Source organism: Dermochelys coriacea, chromosome 5 (assembly GCF_009764565.3).
Source record: "Dermochelys coriacea isolate rDerCor1 chromosome 5, rDerCor1.pri.v4, whole genome shotgun sequence".
In the NCBI taxonomy this organism is placed as follows: domain Eukaryota; kingdom Metazoa; phylum Chordata; order Testudines; family Dermochelyidae; genus Dermochelys; species Dermochelys coriacea.
This window is the reverse complement of record NC_050072.1, coordinates 110,209,422-110,220,862: the sequence shown is the minus strand read 5'-3', so window position 1 is coordinate 110,220,862 and position 11,441 is coordinate 110,209,422. Positions and strand designations below refer to the sequence as shown.

General features: G+C 41.7%; 1 protein-coding gene across 9 annotated transcripts in view; it reads left to right on the top strand.

The window, feature by feature from the left end:
• Positions 1-201: 201 nt before the first annotated feature.
• NFIB (nuclear factor I B) overlaps positions 202-11,441 on the top strand; it is a 216,384-nt gene continuing 205,144 nt past the window's right edge. For 5 of the 9 annotated variants that reach the window (XM_043514500.1, XM_038402436.2, XM_038402432.2 and 2 more), the window contains exon 1: positions 5,546-8,405. In XM_043514500.1, coding sequence (XP_043370435.1) covers positions 8,376-8,405 — 30 coding nt within the window. In that variant the 5' untranslated portion in view covers positions 5,546-8,375. Of the gene's footprint in view, positions 760-5,500; positions 8,406-11,441 lie in introns of those variants that run through there. The other 4 variants (XM_038402437.2, XM_038402431.2, XM_043514499.1 and 1 more) reach the window with 4 other exon arrangements.

Sequence of the window (11,441 nt, the reverse complement as noted above, 5' to 3'; positions counted from 1 at the left end):
CTTGGTTTCTCAGGCAGCCGCCAGGCGGAAACGAAGAGCCGCGCTTCCCAAGGGCTCCGGCGGCCAGATAGGGATTCGGGGAATGGGTGGTTTAGTGGGTGGTGGTTAAAGGGAGCCACCGCCGCTGGCCCGGCCAATCGGAAAGAGGTGGAAGGAGGCCAAGTACGCACTAGCTCCGCGCTGGTATCGCCAGCTCATTCTGCAGTCGCAGAGGGGGGAGAGAGCGGGAGAGAAAGAGAAGGGAAGGAAAAAAAGAGAGGCAGCAACACACATACATAGAGACCAGCCCAGCTCCACACACACACACACACACACACACACACACAGGTCTCAGCCTCTCCTGGATCGCGTTCAAGTCAGCCACCAAAACCTACTCTCCAGCCTTGCAACTCAAAGAGGAAGGAAGATTGGAAAGCGAGAGGAGGAGGAGAAGGAGGAGGGGGCTGCCCACTGCCTATAGACTTTAACTTTACCGCCTTTTCCCCTCCTCTGGCCAAGAATTTTCTTCCTGTTTGGTGTCTCCATTAAAAAAAAAAACAAAAAAAAACAACAACTGAGCAAACAATAATATTTTTTTTTCTTATTTTTTTTTTTAAAAGAAGGCCACTTCTGGAAATCCAAACCAAAACAAACAAACAAACCACACCGAGCTCTTGAGAAAAGAATAAATTTGTTACCTGAGACATGTGAAGCCAACGGCCCTGTGTTGTGTGTTACAGATATCAGGATCCCATTTATTTAATGCAATACAGTGCAATGGTATGTGGCATTGAAAATTATACTTTTTCCCCCCCTTTTCATTTGCTTGGCTGTTCCCTCTTTTTCCCCCTCCAGGCTGCGATTGTGTCTCTGTGGTTTCCAGAGTGGATGTTATATCCCCTTTCTAAAAGCTGATATCACTTCTGTTTTACAGGATGAGATATAAGTGGTGGATTGTTTGTTTATATTTTGCTTTTTTGGCAGCTTTTGTATATGGGTCACACTTTTATGCCAGGAATCAGTTGATGGGAGTTTGCGTCCAAAAGTGCTGAACTTGGCACATTTCCTGCTTCAACTTTTCCCCCTCCCCCTCTGCTCTGGCAGGCAGCTATCAGTTAAACGCTGGAATGGATTAATGAAAATGCTACTTTATTTGTATCTCGAGACAGTTTTTGTTTCCCCTGTCTTGTTGCTGTAGTTTTTCTTCTTCTTTTTTTGTTCATCCTTTTGATTCTTTTTCTTCTAACCGTCTGGATATATTTTGTAATGAATACACTTTTCACCCTGAATGTGTACTTTTGAGGAAAAGTGGCATTGATCCTCTGTTTGCTGTGCTAAATAGTTAATTTATCTCGGGTGCTGCATGTTGCAGTATGAAGTGTTCATTTGGTATCTCTGAATTTATTTTTTAAAGTTACTTTTGTGGCTTTCCTGTGGTTTCTCTCTCCCTTTTTTTTCACCCTTCTATTTTGCTGTGGGAGCCTTGCATGTTGGACTTTTAATTCATTCCTTTCTTCTGGGTGTGTGTGTGTGTGTGGGTGTGTGTGTGTGTGTGTCTGTCTGCTTTCCCCTCTTGTCCTCTCCTCGCCTGTGTGTCTGGGCCACATTTTAATGCACAATATCCCATCCATTAAGTTGTGGTTGAATGCGGAGTGTGTGAGGACTTGGCAGCTCTCAGGTTGAAGGGGGCGGGGAAGCCAGTTTCGACTTTGACACAAGATGCCGATGTGGCGTGATCTGAATTATTATTAGGGCTGCGAAAATGGCCATCTTCTCCTACTCCTGCTGCTGGAAAGGGCTGCCATTGAACTTGAGACGGGACAGACAAGATCTCCAAGTTTTTTTTTTTTTTTAAGTACAGTAGCTGGCAGGGAAAAGGCGCCAAAATACACAAGACTTAACTCTAACTTTCTTTGAAGTGATCTTGAGCCGCAAACCATGTAACTTAACATTGAATCATAGGGAAAAAAGTTAACTTTTGAACTCTAATTTGTATAGACGTTTACATCAATCTCTTTTAAAAACAACCATAATAAATCTAGAAAGTCATATAAACTGTCAGAAAAGATACAGCTGCAACTATTTTTTTTTTTTGGTGTGTCCAGGAAGTTTAAGATTAGCTAATGTGAATTTTGAGAGCATTTGCTATATTAGCGAGAATGGGTTTCCATTCTTTTGTAAGGCTGCAAACGTGACCTTTACGCAGTCAGGGTAAAAACTGCAGCGTTGTGTAACACAAAACGTTGTGGTTTACAGCTTTTACATTTGAGGTTTGATGTTTTCATTTTTCTGGTCTGGGAGACAGAAAAAGCTCGGGTATTAGAGTCACCATCAAACCATATGTGGACAGAGGTCAAGCACACACACCCAGTGAGCTAGATGGGTGTGTGTGTGTGTGTGTGTGTGTGTGTGTGTGTGTGTGTTTGATCGTTCCGAACCCCCCCCCCATAGTAATACTATGATTAAAATATATTAATATAGTTATAGGTGTGATGATATAGTGAGTTACAAGTTTTACTGTTCACATTTTAAAAAACCTGTACTGAAAAATTAAACTGCATATAAAAATTGAGACTTCGTGAACAGATAAAAATATTGAGTTTCACTGTTTATTTTCCCAGTTACATTTATTTTCAGTCGTAATCGGACAGTAATATACTCAGGAAAACTGAACAAAACTATTATTATATGACATTATAAGCATCTGGAGCGTTGCTATATAGTTGTATATGATATCACAAGGAACCCTGAATCATAAGGAATCCTGAATTGCCTTGCAATTCACAATTACTGGTCATATTATATATAATATATATGGCACACAATATAACATTGTGATGTATATAATATATAATTTAGTCAATCTATGCTAATGTGTGCACACATGTAAATATTTGTGTATATAACGGCTGAAAGCTTAATTTTCTTACTGCTGATGAAGTTGAAAAGTTGAGGTTACAACATGGATATAGCTGCGTATAGCTTGTCTTTTGTGTCACAAGAGCTTGGGGAAATAGAAATTTAAGAGGAGGCGATTCTTGCATACTGAATTATTTGAAATAGCTGCAAAATGTGTGAACGGAATGGTTTTTTATTTTTAAAAAGATGCTGTTAGAATACTCAGACAGAAATGGATAATTCTCTGCATGTTTGTTGATAATTAGGACATTTACACCCTTGCATACTAACATAAACAGGTATATACAGTCCAATATTAACAATATCTTTCTCTTGATTTTGAGGCATAAAACAATGTTATGATTGACAACCAAAATACTAGAACAAAGGACACCAACTGGAATCCTACCTTAGCAAGAATATAGACTTGATGACATAACAGGCCTTTCCATTTCTCAGTTTTACGATCCTCTGGAAATATAACTACAAACACTCTGTAGAATGTGTAGACATTGTGTGTTCAAAGAGAGCGAGTGAGAGCATTTGGTTCCATAGGAGTCCAATAGAACTCAAATCTGAATCGTCTGTGGAAAACTGCTGCCGAGGGCAGCGAAAGTTTGTTTGGTCTTTAGTTTCAAAAAGTGTTTCTAGTTTTCCATATAGTCGAGGTGGCTAGCCTCGTATTGTATTTGAAATCAGTGCTGCTCGGTGAGTTTCAAACTGTAAATGTGCATGAAATGTAGACAGAGTGAGACACTGTTCCTGTATAACAGCGTGCGTTGGTATTTCGGCACTAACGTTATTAACAGTGATTTTCTCAGCTTAGTTTTGTCCCCAGGGAACGCAAATAGCTCCCAGTGAAATAAGTACAGGATGCCAGATCCGGGGTATTGGGGGATAATGGGAAGAGGAAAGACCAGACTGGTATTAATTTTCCGAGAGAGAATTTAAAATACCGATTAGACACTTGCGTTGTAATAAACAGATGCATTTTACTCTTTATCTCTTACAGGAGCCTTCTCTTTAGTTGTGGATGTTTGTTTTATGACGTTTCACATATATAAAACGCATACCCTCATCACTCCCCCAAGCTGCCACTGGCAGAATATAGTGTTCCCATTCCGCTGATAGCGTAGCAGCTTCTCTTAGCACTAGCGCAGAGCAAACCAGTTCTCAGTGTCACTCAATGGCTAGGTCAGGTGGCGAATTTGTGTGAGTGTGTGTGTGTTAATATTACAGACACGTGTGGATTTTTAAACACTATATGAAGGTCTGTTTATCTCCATTATATACAGAAGCCAATATTGCAATGCTAGGAAACGTAGTGTTATGAGAAATTGTCAGAAAGACAGGATACTAAATAATACAGAACTTGCAACAATAGTAGCTTATTTTTAGGTGCTTTGGGGTGTTTGCTCTACCTTCATAAAGAATTTCGCTGCATGCCAAGGTTCAGCCGTAGTCATGGTTTACTTTAACTAACTACCATGTCCTTAAAAAGTCAGGCACATGAGACATCAGCATTCATAGACATCTGTACGTAAGCAAATAACTTTTAAAACGTTTTTAAAGGTTTCTTTTTGATAATTTAGGGCCTTTCCCCCCCAAAAGACAAATTCATCATCGTAAGCCCATTTAACTTTTCTCATTTGAAACGGGCACTAGTTTTGTTTTCCTGTAGTGTGAATGGCCAAACTCTGCTTCGAACCAGGGACTGTTCTACCACAGAGAATCTCTCTCCTGGGTTAATTTGCTGGAGGAGTAATCCTAAAGAGAGAGAAAAAGAAGGAAAAGAACGGGGAAGAAAAGCAATCTTGCGACCATCTTTAGAATGTGTATTTCGTCCTGTAGGCGTGTGTGCTCGCGGAGGCTGTAGGGGAATTTCTGTACTAAAACTTTCTCTACTTCCGAGACGCTATTAAGCATGTTGTTTTTATAGTTTGCTTATTAAAGAGGGGGCATTTATTGAGATGAATCACCATACCGTTTCCACTCCGTCCCTACGGATGCCTTCCCAGAATGAGTTTGGTTAATCCTGGCTAACAAATCTATTCCTGGAAAGGCCGGGAGTTAGTCTGGTATTTTGTTAAATAAGTAGCGCTGGTTCGCTGGTGCGTCAGTGTTAGTGAGTGAAGGGCCGGGCGCTCTGTGTGCAGGGCGCCTGAGGACAGAGGGAGACAGACACAGGCGGCCACACGGGGCCCCAAGCAGTCAGCCTCATCTCTTCCCCCCCCCCCCCGGCTAGCCGTCTTTGTCTCACTTAGTGGAAGTGAAAACTAGTGATTAACAACAGCGAATGTATACGTGTATGTATAATCCCCAGTCCTTGTTCCTACTCCAGTGTGTGTGTACGTGAATGTGCCTGAGTGGGGAGATCAGCCGCACCCATCTAACTCTGGAGTTTCTTCTGGCTCGTGGAAACCCCCAGGCTCACTGGCTCTCCTTACCTGGTCCCCCTTCCTTGTGCCGCTGTTCCATCTGAGAAGCTTGTCACACTTTGTTGCTTTTAGTGTAAATGTCTTTGGAGAAAACAGGGTCCCTTTTCCAGTACTTAGGAACGAGCCTGGTCATATTCCTCCCCCGGGGGGAGGGCCTAGTTATAAAATCCGTGCAACTCACAGAGGTAGCATTTCTAGTGGGTTTCCCCTTTTTTTTTTTTTTCGGGAGGGTAAGGAGTGAGTTGGGAAGGGGAGGGAGAAGGATATTACAGCTTTAAAGCAGACCCGCAGTAATGGCGGGTTGTGTAGGAGTCCAAGCGATTAAAGAGGTGTTCAAGGACATTAGTGCATTTGTGCCAAGGGGAATGTCTTTCATGGTAAATTAACTCCAGTTAAATTGCATATTTATTCAAAGGGAAACTCCAGTATTTAAAGCTGGCGTTATCAGCTTTTTGCAGCGTCTGGAACTAGATGATAGGATTTGGTGTAGTCTGTGCAAGATACGAAATGAAACGTGTTCACTACGGTTAACCCCGAGTTTGCCTCATCACTTCTGGCATAAGTGCGCGCTGTAAACTTGCTTGTCACTTTTAAATACGGCCCTTACAAGGAAGAAGACATGACTTGTTCTTGACTTCTTGTACATGACTGATGCTTTGAGCACACCCTGAAAGTGCAGCTAGCCACCAGAACGCACGTAGATAGGTTTCTTTGAAGGGTTAATGTGTTGGGCTCTCGCTGTTTCCTTTGACATTACCTGTCTTGTACGAGCCCCCCCCCCTTTTCCCCCTTCCTTTGGCTTGTAAATTTATGGGAATTGCAGCTGGTAGACTTGGCAAGCTCTCCTCATTAAGAGCCCTCTTTGAAAATGGGCTGTGTTTGAGCATTTCCCTAATGAGGACAGGACGGGGTTAAAAAGTGACCATTTCATGGTTGACTTGAACCTGCCTACTTTTCTTGATGTGCCGTTGTGAATAACTGACGTGAATAACTCCCCACTTTGGGAAAGGAAAAGTCACTGGTCCCTTCAGGACAATTTAGACTAGAGAGGCTCTCGATGCCGAAACACAGTGAAGGTTTAAACTTCAGGCTGCTGCAGGAGCTGGCACTGATCAGGCGCTTCGTCAGCTTCTCGTTCCCCTTTGTGTCACCACCAGCAGCAGCACCAGCGCGCATGGGGTGGGTGCCCCCCCCCCGCGATCTGCAGTGCATCACACCGCCCTCCCTACAGGAGGAGAAATAAGTTTCATTCACTACATTCCTGGCGCAAGAAACTCGTCCTCGGGCTTCAGCTTCCTAGTAAAGCTGGTTTGGAAGATTGAAACCAGACTTTGCTACCGCGGGCCCCATCCTCCAGATTGTTTGATGCCCTTCCGAGTTGCTGCTTGCACCCCACTGGGCACGCCAGGGGAGAAAGCCGGGCGGGGGGAAGCTGGCCTGACCATCGCATAGCCTGTAAGGGAAGGAGCCTGCCCCGCAGACTAGCCCGGTCCCCGAGGGCGTGTGCTGCTCAGGCTGCGACGGCAAGGCGGAGGGATGGGGGGCCACGTGTAAGGGGCTCCCTGGCAGGGAGGCAAAAAAGCAGCCCAGAGCAGGAGGCCCCATTGCACGGTGAGCGAAAGCCTAGCAGCCCCTCGGGTTCGAAGTGCGCCGGGCAATAACACTGAGAAACCCAACCAGAGAGAGGGCTGCAGGCTGCACATGCTGGGCGTGCAAAGAAAAAGCAACCCCCGCCTTCCACCCGCCGCTCTTGGTGGCGTTGAATGAGTGGCGATGTGGCGAAGTTTCACGCTTTTCGCTTCCCGCCCAGGCCCCCGCCTCCCCTCGCGCAGCGGCTCCTCCCGGGCTGGTAGGGCAGAGGCCGGAGCAGAGCGCCCAGCCCCAGCAGCCCCAGCCCCAGCAGCCCCAGCCCCTTGCTCTCTCCCTGTGAGGGAATTTTCCACTGGGCACTTCCCAGGACAAGCCGAGGGAAGTGGGTTTATAACTGCCAATGCTCTGGAATAGCTGCTGCAATAATCGCGGTTCCAACTCCCCCCCTCCCCGCCGTCCCCCCAAAACCTTTCCCCAGAAGGGAGGGGAAAGTTAGGCATGTTTGTAAAATGTGCTGGATTCTTCTACAGTGGTAGATGATTGATGAAGAGGGGGGCGGGACGGGGGGGGGGGAAGATCTGGTGGAAAAAAGGAATGTTTGCAGGAGGAGGAGTGTACGCGATGATTGTGTAATTAAATAATTAAAACCAATCCTCAAGTCTCATTTGGGGCAGCGAACTGGAAGGGGGTCCCCAGGGTGTAACCGATGGATTTTCCAACTTCCAAGTTTTGCAGCAAGCGAGAGAGGGAGCAAATGGGGAGGGAGAGAGGGAGAGATTTATCGTTTTGAATTTTCAAGAGATCATTTTTATTATCGTGGGCGTTTGGAAAGCAGCCTCTTAACATTGCCCACATTAGAGAGAGAGCGAGGGAGGGAGTGGATAGGCAGAGAGAGGCACAGGCTGCTGCGAGAGAAGCCCGGAGATTGCGCGCTGCGAAGCATTTCCCAGCCTTGGGGGACTCACACTCTCACTCTCTCTCTCACATACGCACATGGTCTCTTCCTTGCAAAGTTTCGCCTGCGATTACTCCGGGACTTTCCTGCTCCGCTCCGGGCTGTAACCTTGAACTTTGGTGGCGTGGTGACAGTACAACCACCGCCGCCGCCGCCACCAACATCTTAAAAAAGCAAACAACAAAACCCTCCCGTCCACCTCCCCCACCCCTGAAAAAACCCTGCATCCGAAAACCAGCCGCAGAAGCAGCAAAAGCGCCGCCGACAACAAGAGGGTTAAAAGTGTAGATTGGATTTCACCCCGGGAAATCTAGCACACGGAGTGAACTTGAATCTTTGGCTATTTAAGGAGGACTGGGGTTTGCTGTGAAGTTGTGGTGATCCGGGGCAGAATCCCGTCCTGATTGATTTCATCTTCCTTGAGTTCTCAGATGTCTAAAATGAATAGATGAAATTATTCCCTTTTGAGGCTTTTCTTAGGGGCTCTCCGGGAAGTGTGTTCTCAAAGCGAAGTCATGATGTATTCTCCCATCTGTCTCACTCAGGTACAGATGCGTTTTGATTTTATATTTCATATTTTTTATTATATATAATATAAAAACCACATACAATATGGTTCTCAATGAGTCATGCTAATAGTAGTAACGGCTTAAAGCATAATTATAGCTGCTTGTCAGGGTCCAAACTCCTGTTGCAAAAGAGAACAGTAGAGAACAAACAGTACAAGGCCATTCGGAGGATTCGTTGAAAGTGCCATCCCTAGAAACATACTGCTAAATTGTTGTTGCATAAAAAGCCAAAGGTAAAAAACAATATAAATTAATATAATTAGAAAGTGGTTTGAAAAGTACTGATTAGACTAGAGAACATTGATCTGCTGTCTTTTCTGCTCTCCTGTTTACTCACTCAATGTCTAATAAAAGGGTTTAAGAGGAAAAGTGTTATTTTTAATTGAACATTGACTGATGTAAAAGTAATACTGCTCAACCCTGAATTAATAATCTATAATCTGCCAAAAGTATGAGGTTGATTAGAGTGAGAATGACCAAACTACAGGATATTTTTTTATTTGACTGTCTAGGGACATAACATTTTTCTTGTTTAATTTTGGTGTTTTATAATTTTATAAATCAGCATACAACTTAAAAAGCAAAAATGATCTTTTATATAAATTGCACTTATAGTTATTGTCATGCTTTGGTGGTATCTGACTTTTTGAGTCTTTTATAAGAAAAACAAGCAATAATTGTCTATGCTGCATGCAAGATTATATGTTTTGAGAAATTGTGGACAAACTGTGCAGTATTGTTTAAAGTAGGGGAGATATAGAGAGTAGATTTTGGAAAACCCAGGGTTTTATGAAGATATTTAAAATGTGGTGAAGGAAACGGAATACGGATGTACAGTTCTTTTGAAACTGTTACTTTCTGCTGTTTAAAATAACACATCAGCAGTTACCGCAGAGTATATTTATTATCACTTTAACAAGAAATACATAAATTGGTGCTAGAGCATATTCCAAAGAGTAAACTAACTCTAAAGCTATGGGATACTTTTCAGCAGTTTTTGTAAAAGTCTGCCTTAGGAGGATGTGATGTAAACTGAATAACTGATACCTGCTTGCGTCCACATTGGTGCAACAAATAACTAAATAAAAGTGAGAAAGTAAATCTAGTGTTATATTATTGTAAATCTAATATTTAATGCAGTTATATTTGTACAGAGGACAAATAATTTTGATTTCAATTATTTGACAATTGAAAACATTGTGATTTAAAAGGACTGAAGCATTCAGAAATTGTGAATGAAGATGAAAACAAAGATAAGGCTTATTCATTGATTGGATACAGTCCTGTAGCTTTTTGGCTGACACATTTTTTATTGTTTATATTTTGTTTGGCATCTATGTGTGATTGACTTAGATATGGATATTTTCAGCAAGTAAACGTCAACTAAACTGGAAAAGAATATTAAGTTTTTTTGTAGTTTAAAAATAAATAATTATATCATTACATATAGATTGCATTAAGTACTGAAGATATGCATATATGTTTACAGGTATGCACCTAAGAATTACTTCTGGTGTAATCCATGTTTAGTAGATCTCCCCCCCCCCCCCATCAGCTGTCCTCTCTTAAAAAAAAATTGACAAGCTAATGGGTCTTCTGTACATGAGTGTATCTCTAAGACTAATACAAATGAAACAAAATAGTTTTTACATTATATTAAAGTAATAGGGCAAATTCTCACTCCCACCTGTAATATTGCGGATAAGGTCTCTTGCTATTTCCAGGTCTTATAACATTTTTTTCACATGTTTGGTTTCCATCTTTTTTTTTGGAATCTATATTAAAATGCTACTATTTATGTGTTTATAAAACTTAATTTATGAGATTTATGCAGGCATAAATAAAATAGCATTATCTTGCTCTGATGTATTAAGAACTTGTTTATAAAATATAGCCCTTTCCAATCATGCTGTATCATATGACTATTTAAATAGACAAATTCAATAATATACATTGGGAATATAACTGTAGCAGTTCTGATTTTCTTTATTTGTAAAAGTTTCTATCCTCCGTTTGAAATGATTGAAATTTATTTACTAATTCCCTTCCTCTTGCTTCTAATTTGAAGGTGAGGTTTACATGCTCTGTCTCTCTTTATTTTTTTTAAAAGTAGAATATCACTGAATCTGATATGAAGTTGTGATTAACAGTTTGAAAAAACCTGTATAAAATTATTTTAATTTCTGCTGTACTCACTATTTGTATGATTGTCTGGACATATTTTGACTCTAGTGCTGTGTGCTCATCATAAAATATTCTGTTTAAACTTGTAAGCACAGATCAAAATAGAATACCTGATTGGATACAGCACTTTACAAAAGTTGTAGTTCAGTCTGTGAGGATATAGTGTTGTAGTCTCTTTTTAGAGTAGATCTGAAATGTAAAAGTAGGTTTGTTAAGCCAATACCTGGCAATTGGGAACGCTTCCCATCACCCGTTCAAAGGATACGAAATACCTGTAAGTTAGTATACTGACATCACATACAATGTATTTCCCCCACTCTCTATTCTCGTGTTGGAATGAATATAAACTCCAATTTTTCTCTCTTGCCTGAGACATGATAGGATGCAGTTACCACATGCCTTTAAATGCTCAGGCTCTTGTGATATATTTAACACAGTTTATTTTTATATTGCTAGAAAATATTGTTTAGTTATAGGGAAAAATAATAAAAATCGATGCAGTGAAATTGTGCATGCTAGATTTTCTATGTGTAATTGCTAGACTTTTGCCTCATTTTCTGTATCATAGTTCTCTAATTTGAATTTAGATGGGTTGATATGAAATTTAGGAAGAGGTAAGGTGAGGGGAAAGGAGAAGGGAAATACATTTCTCTTGTAAACTACTCTGAAAAAAGAAGCTTGGCCTATCTGTCAGCATTATGTTGTGATTACGGTGTCGGTCTTTGTTCATTTATTTGCAAACTATATACATATTTCAGAATAACCTCCATGTTAGTTTAAATTGTTGGTGCATATTGGTTCACCTGAACCATTTGTTACGACACTTGA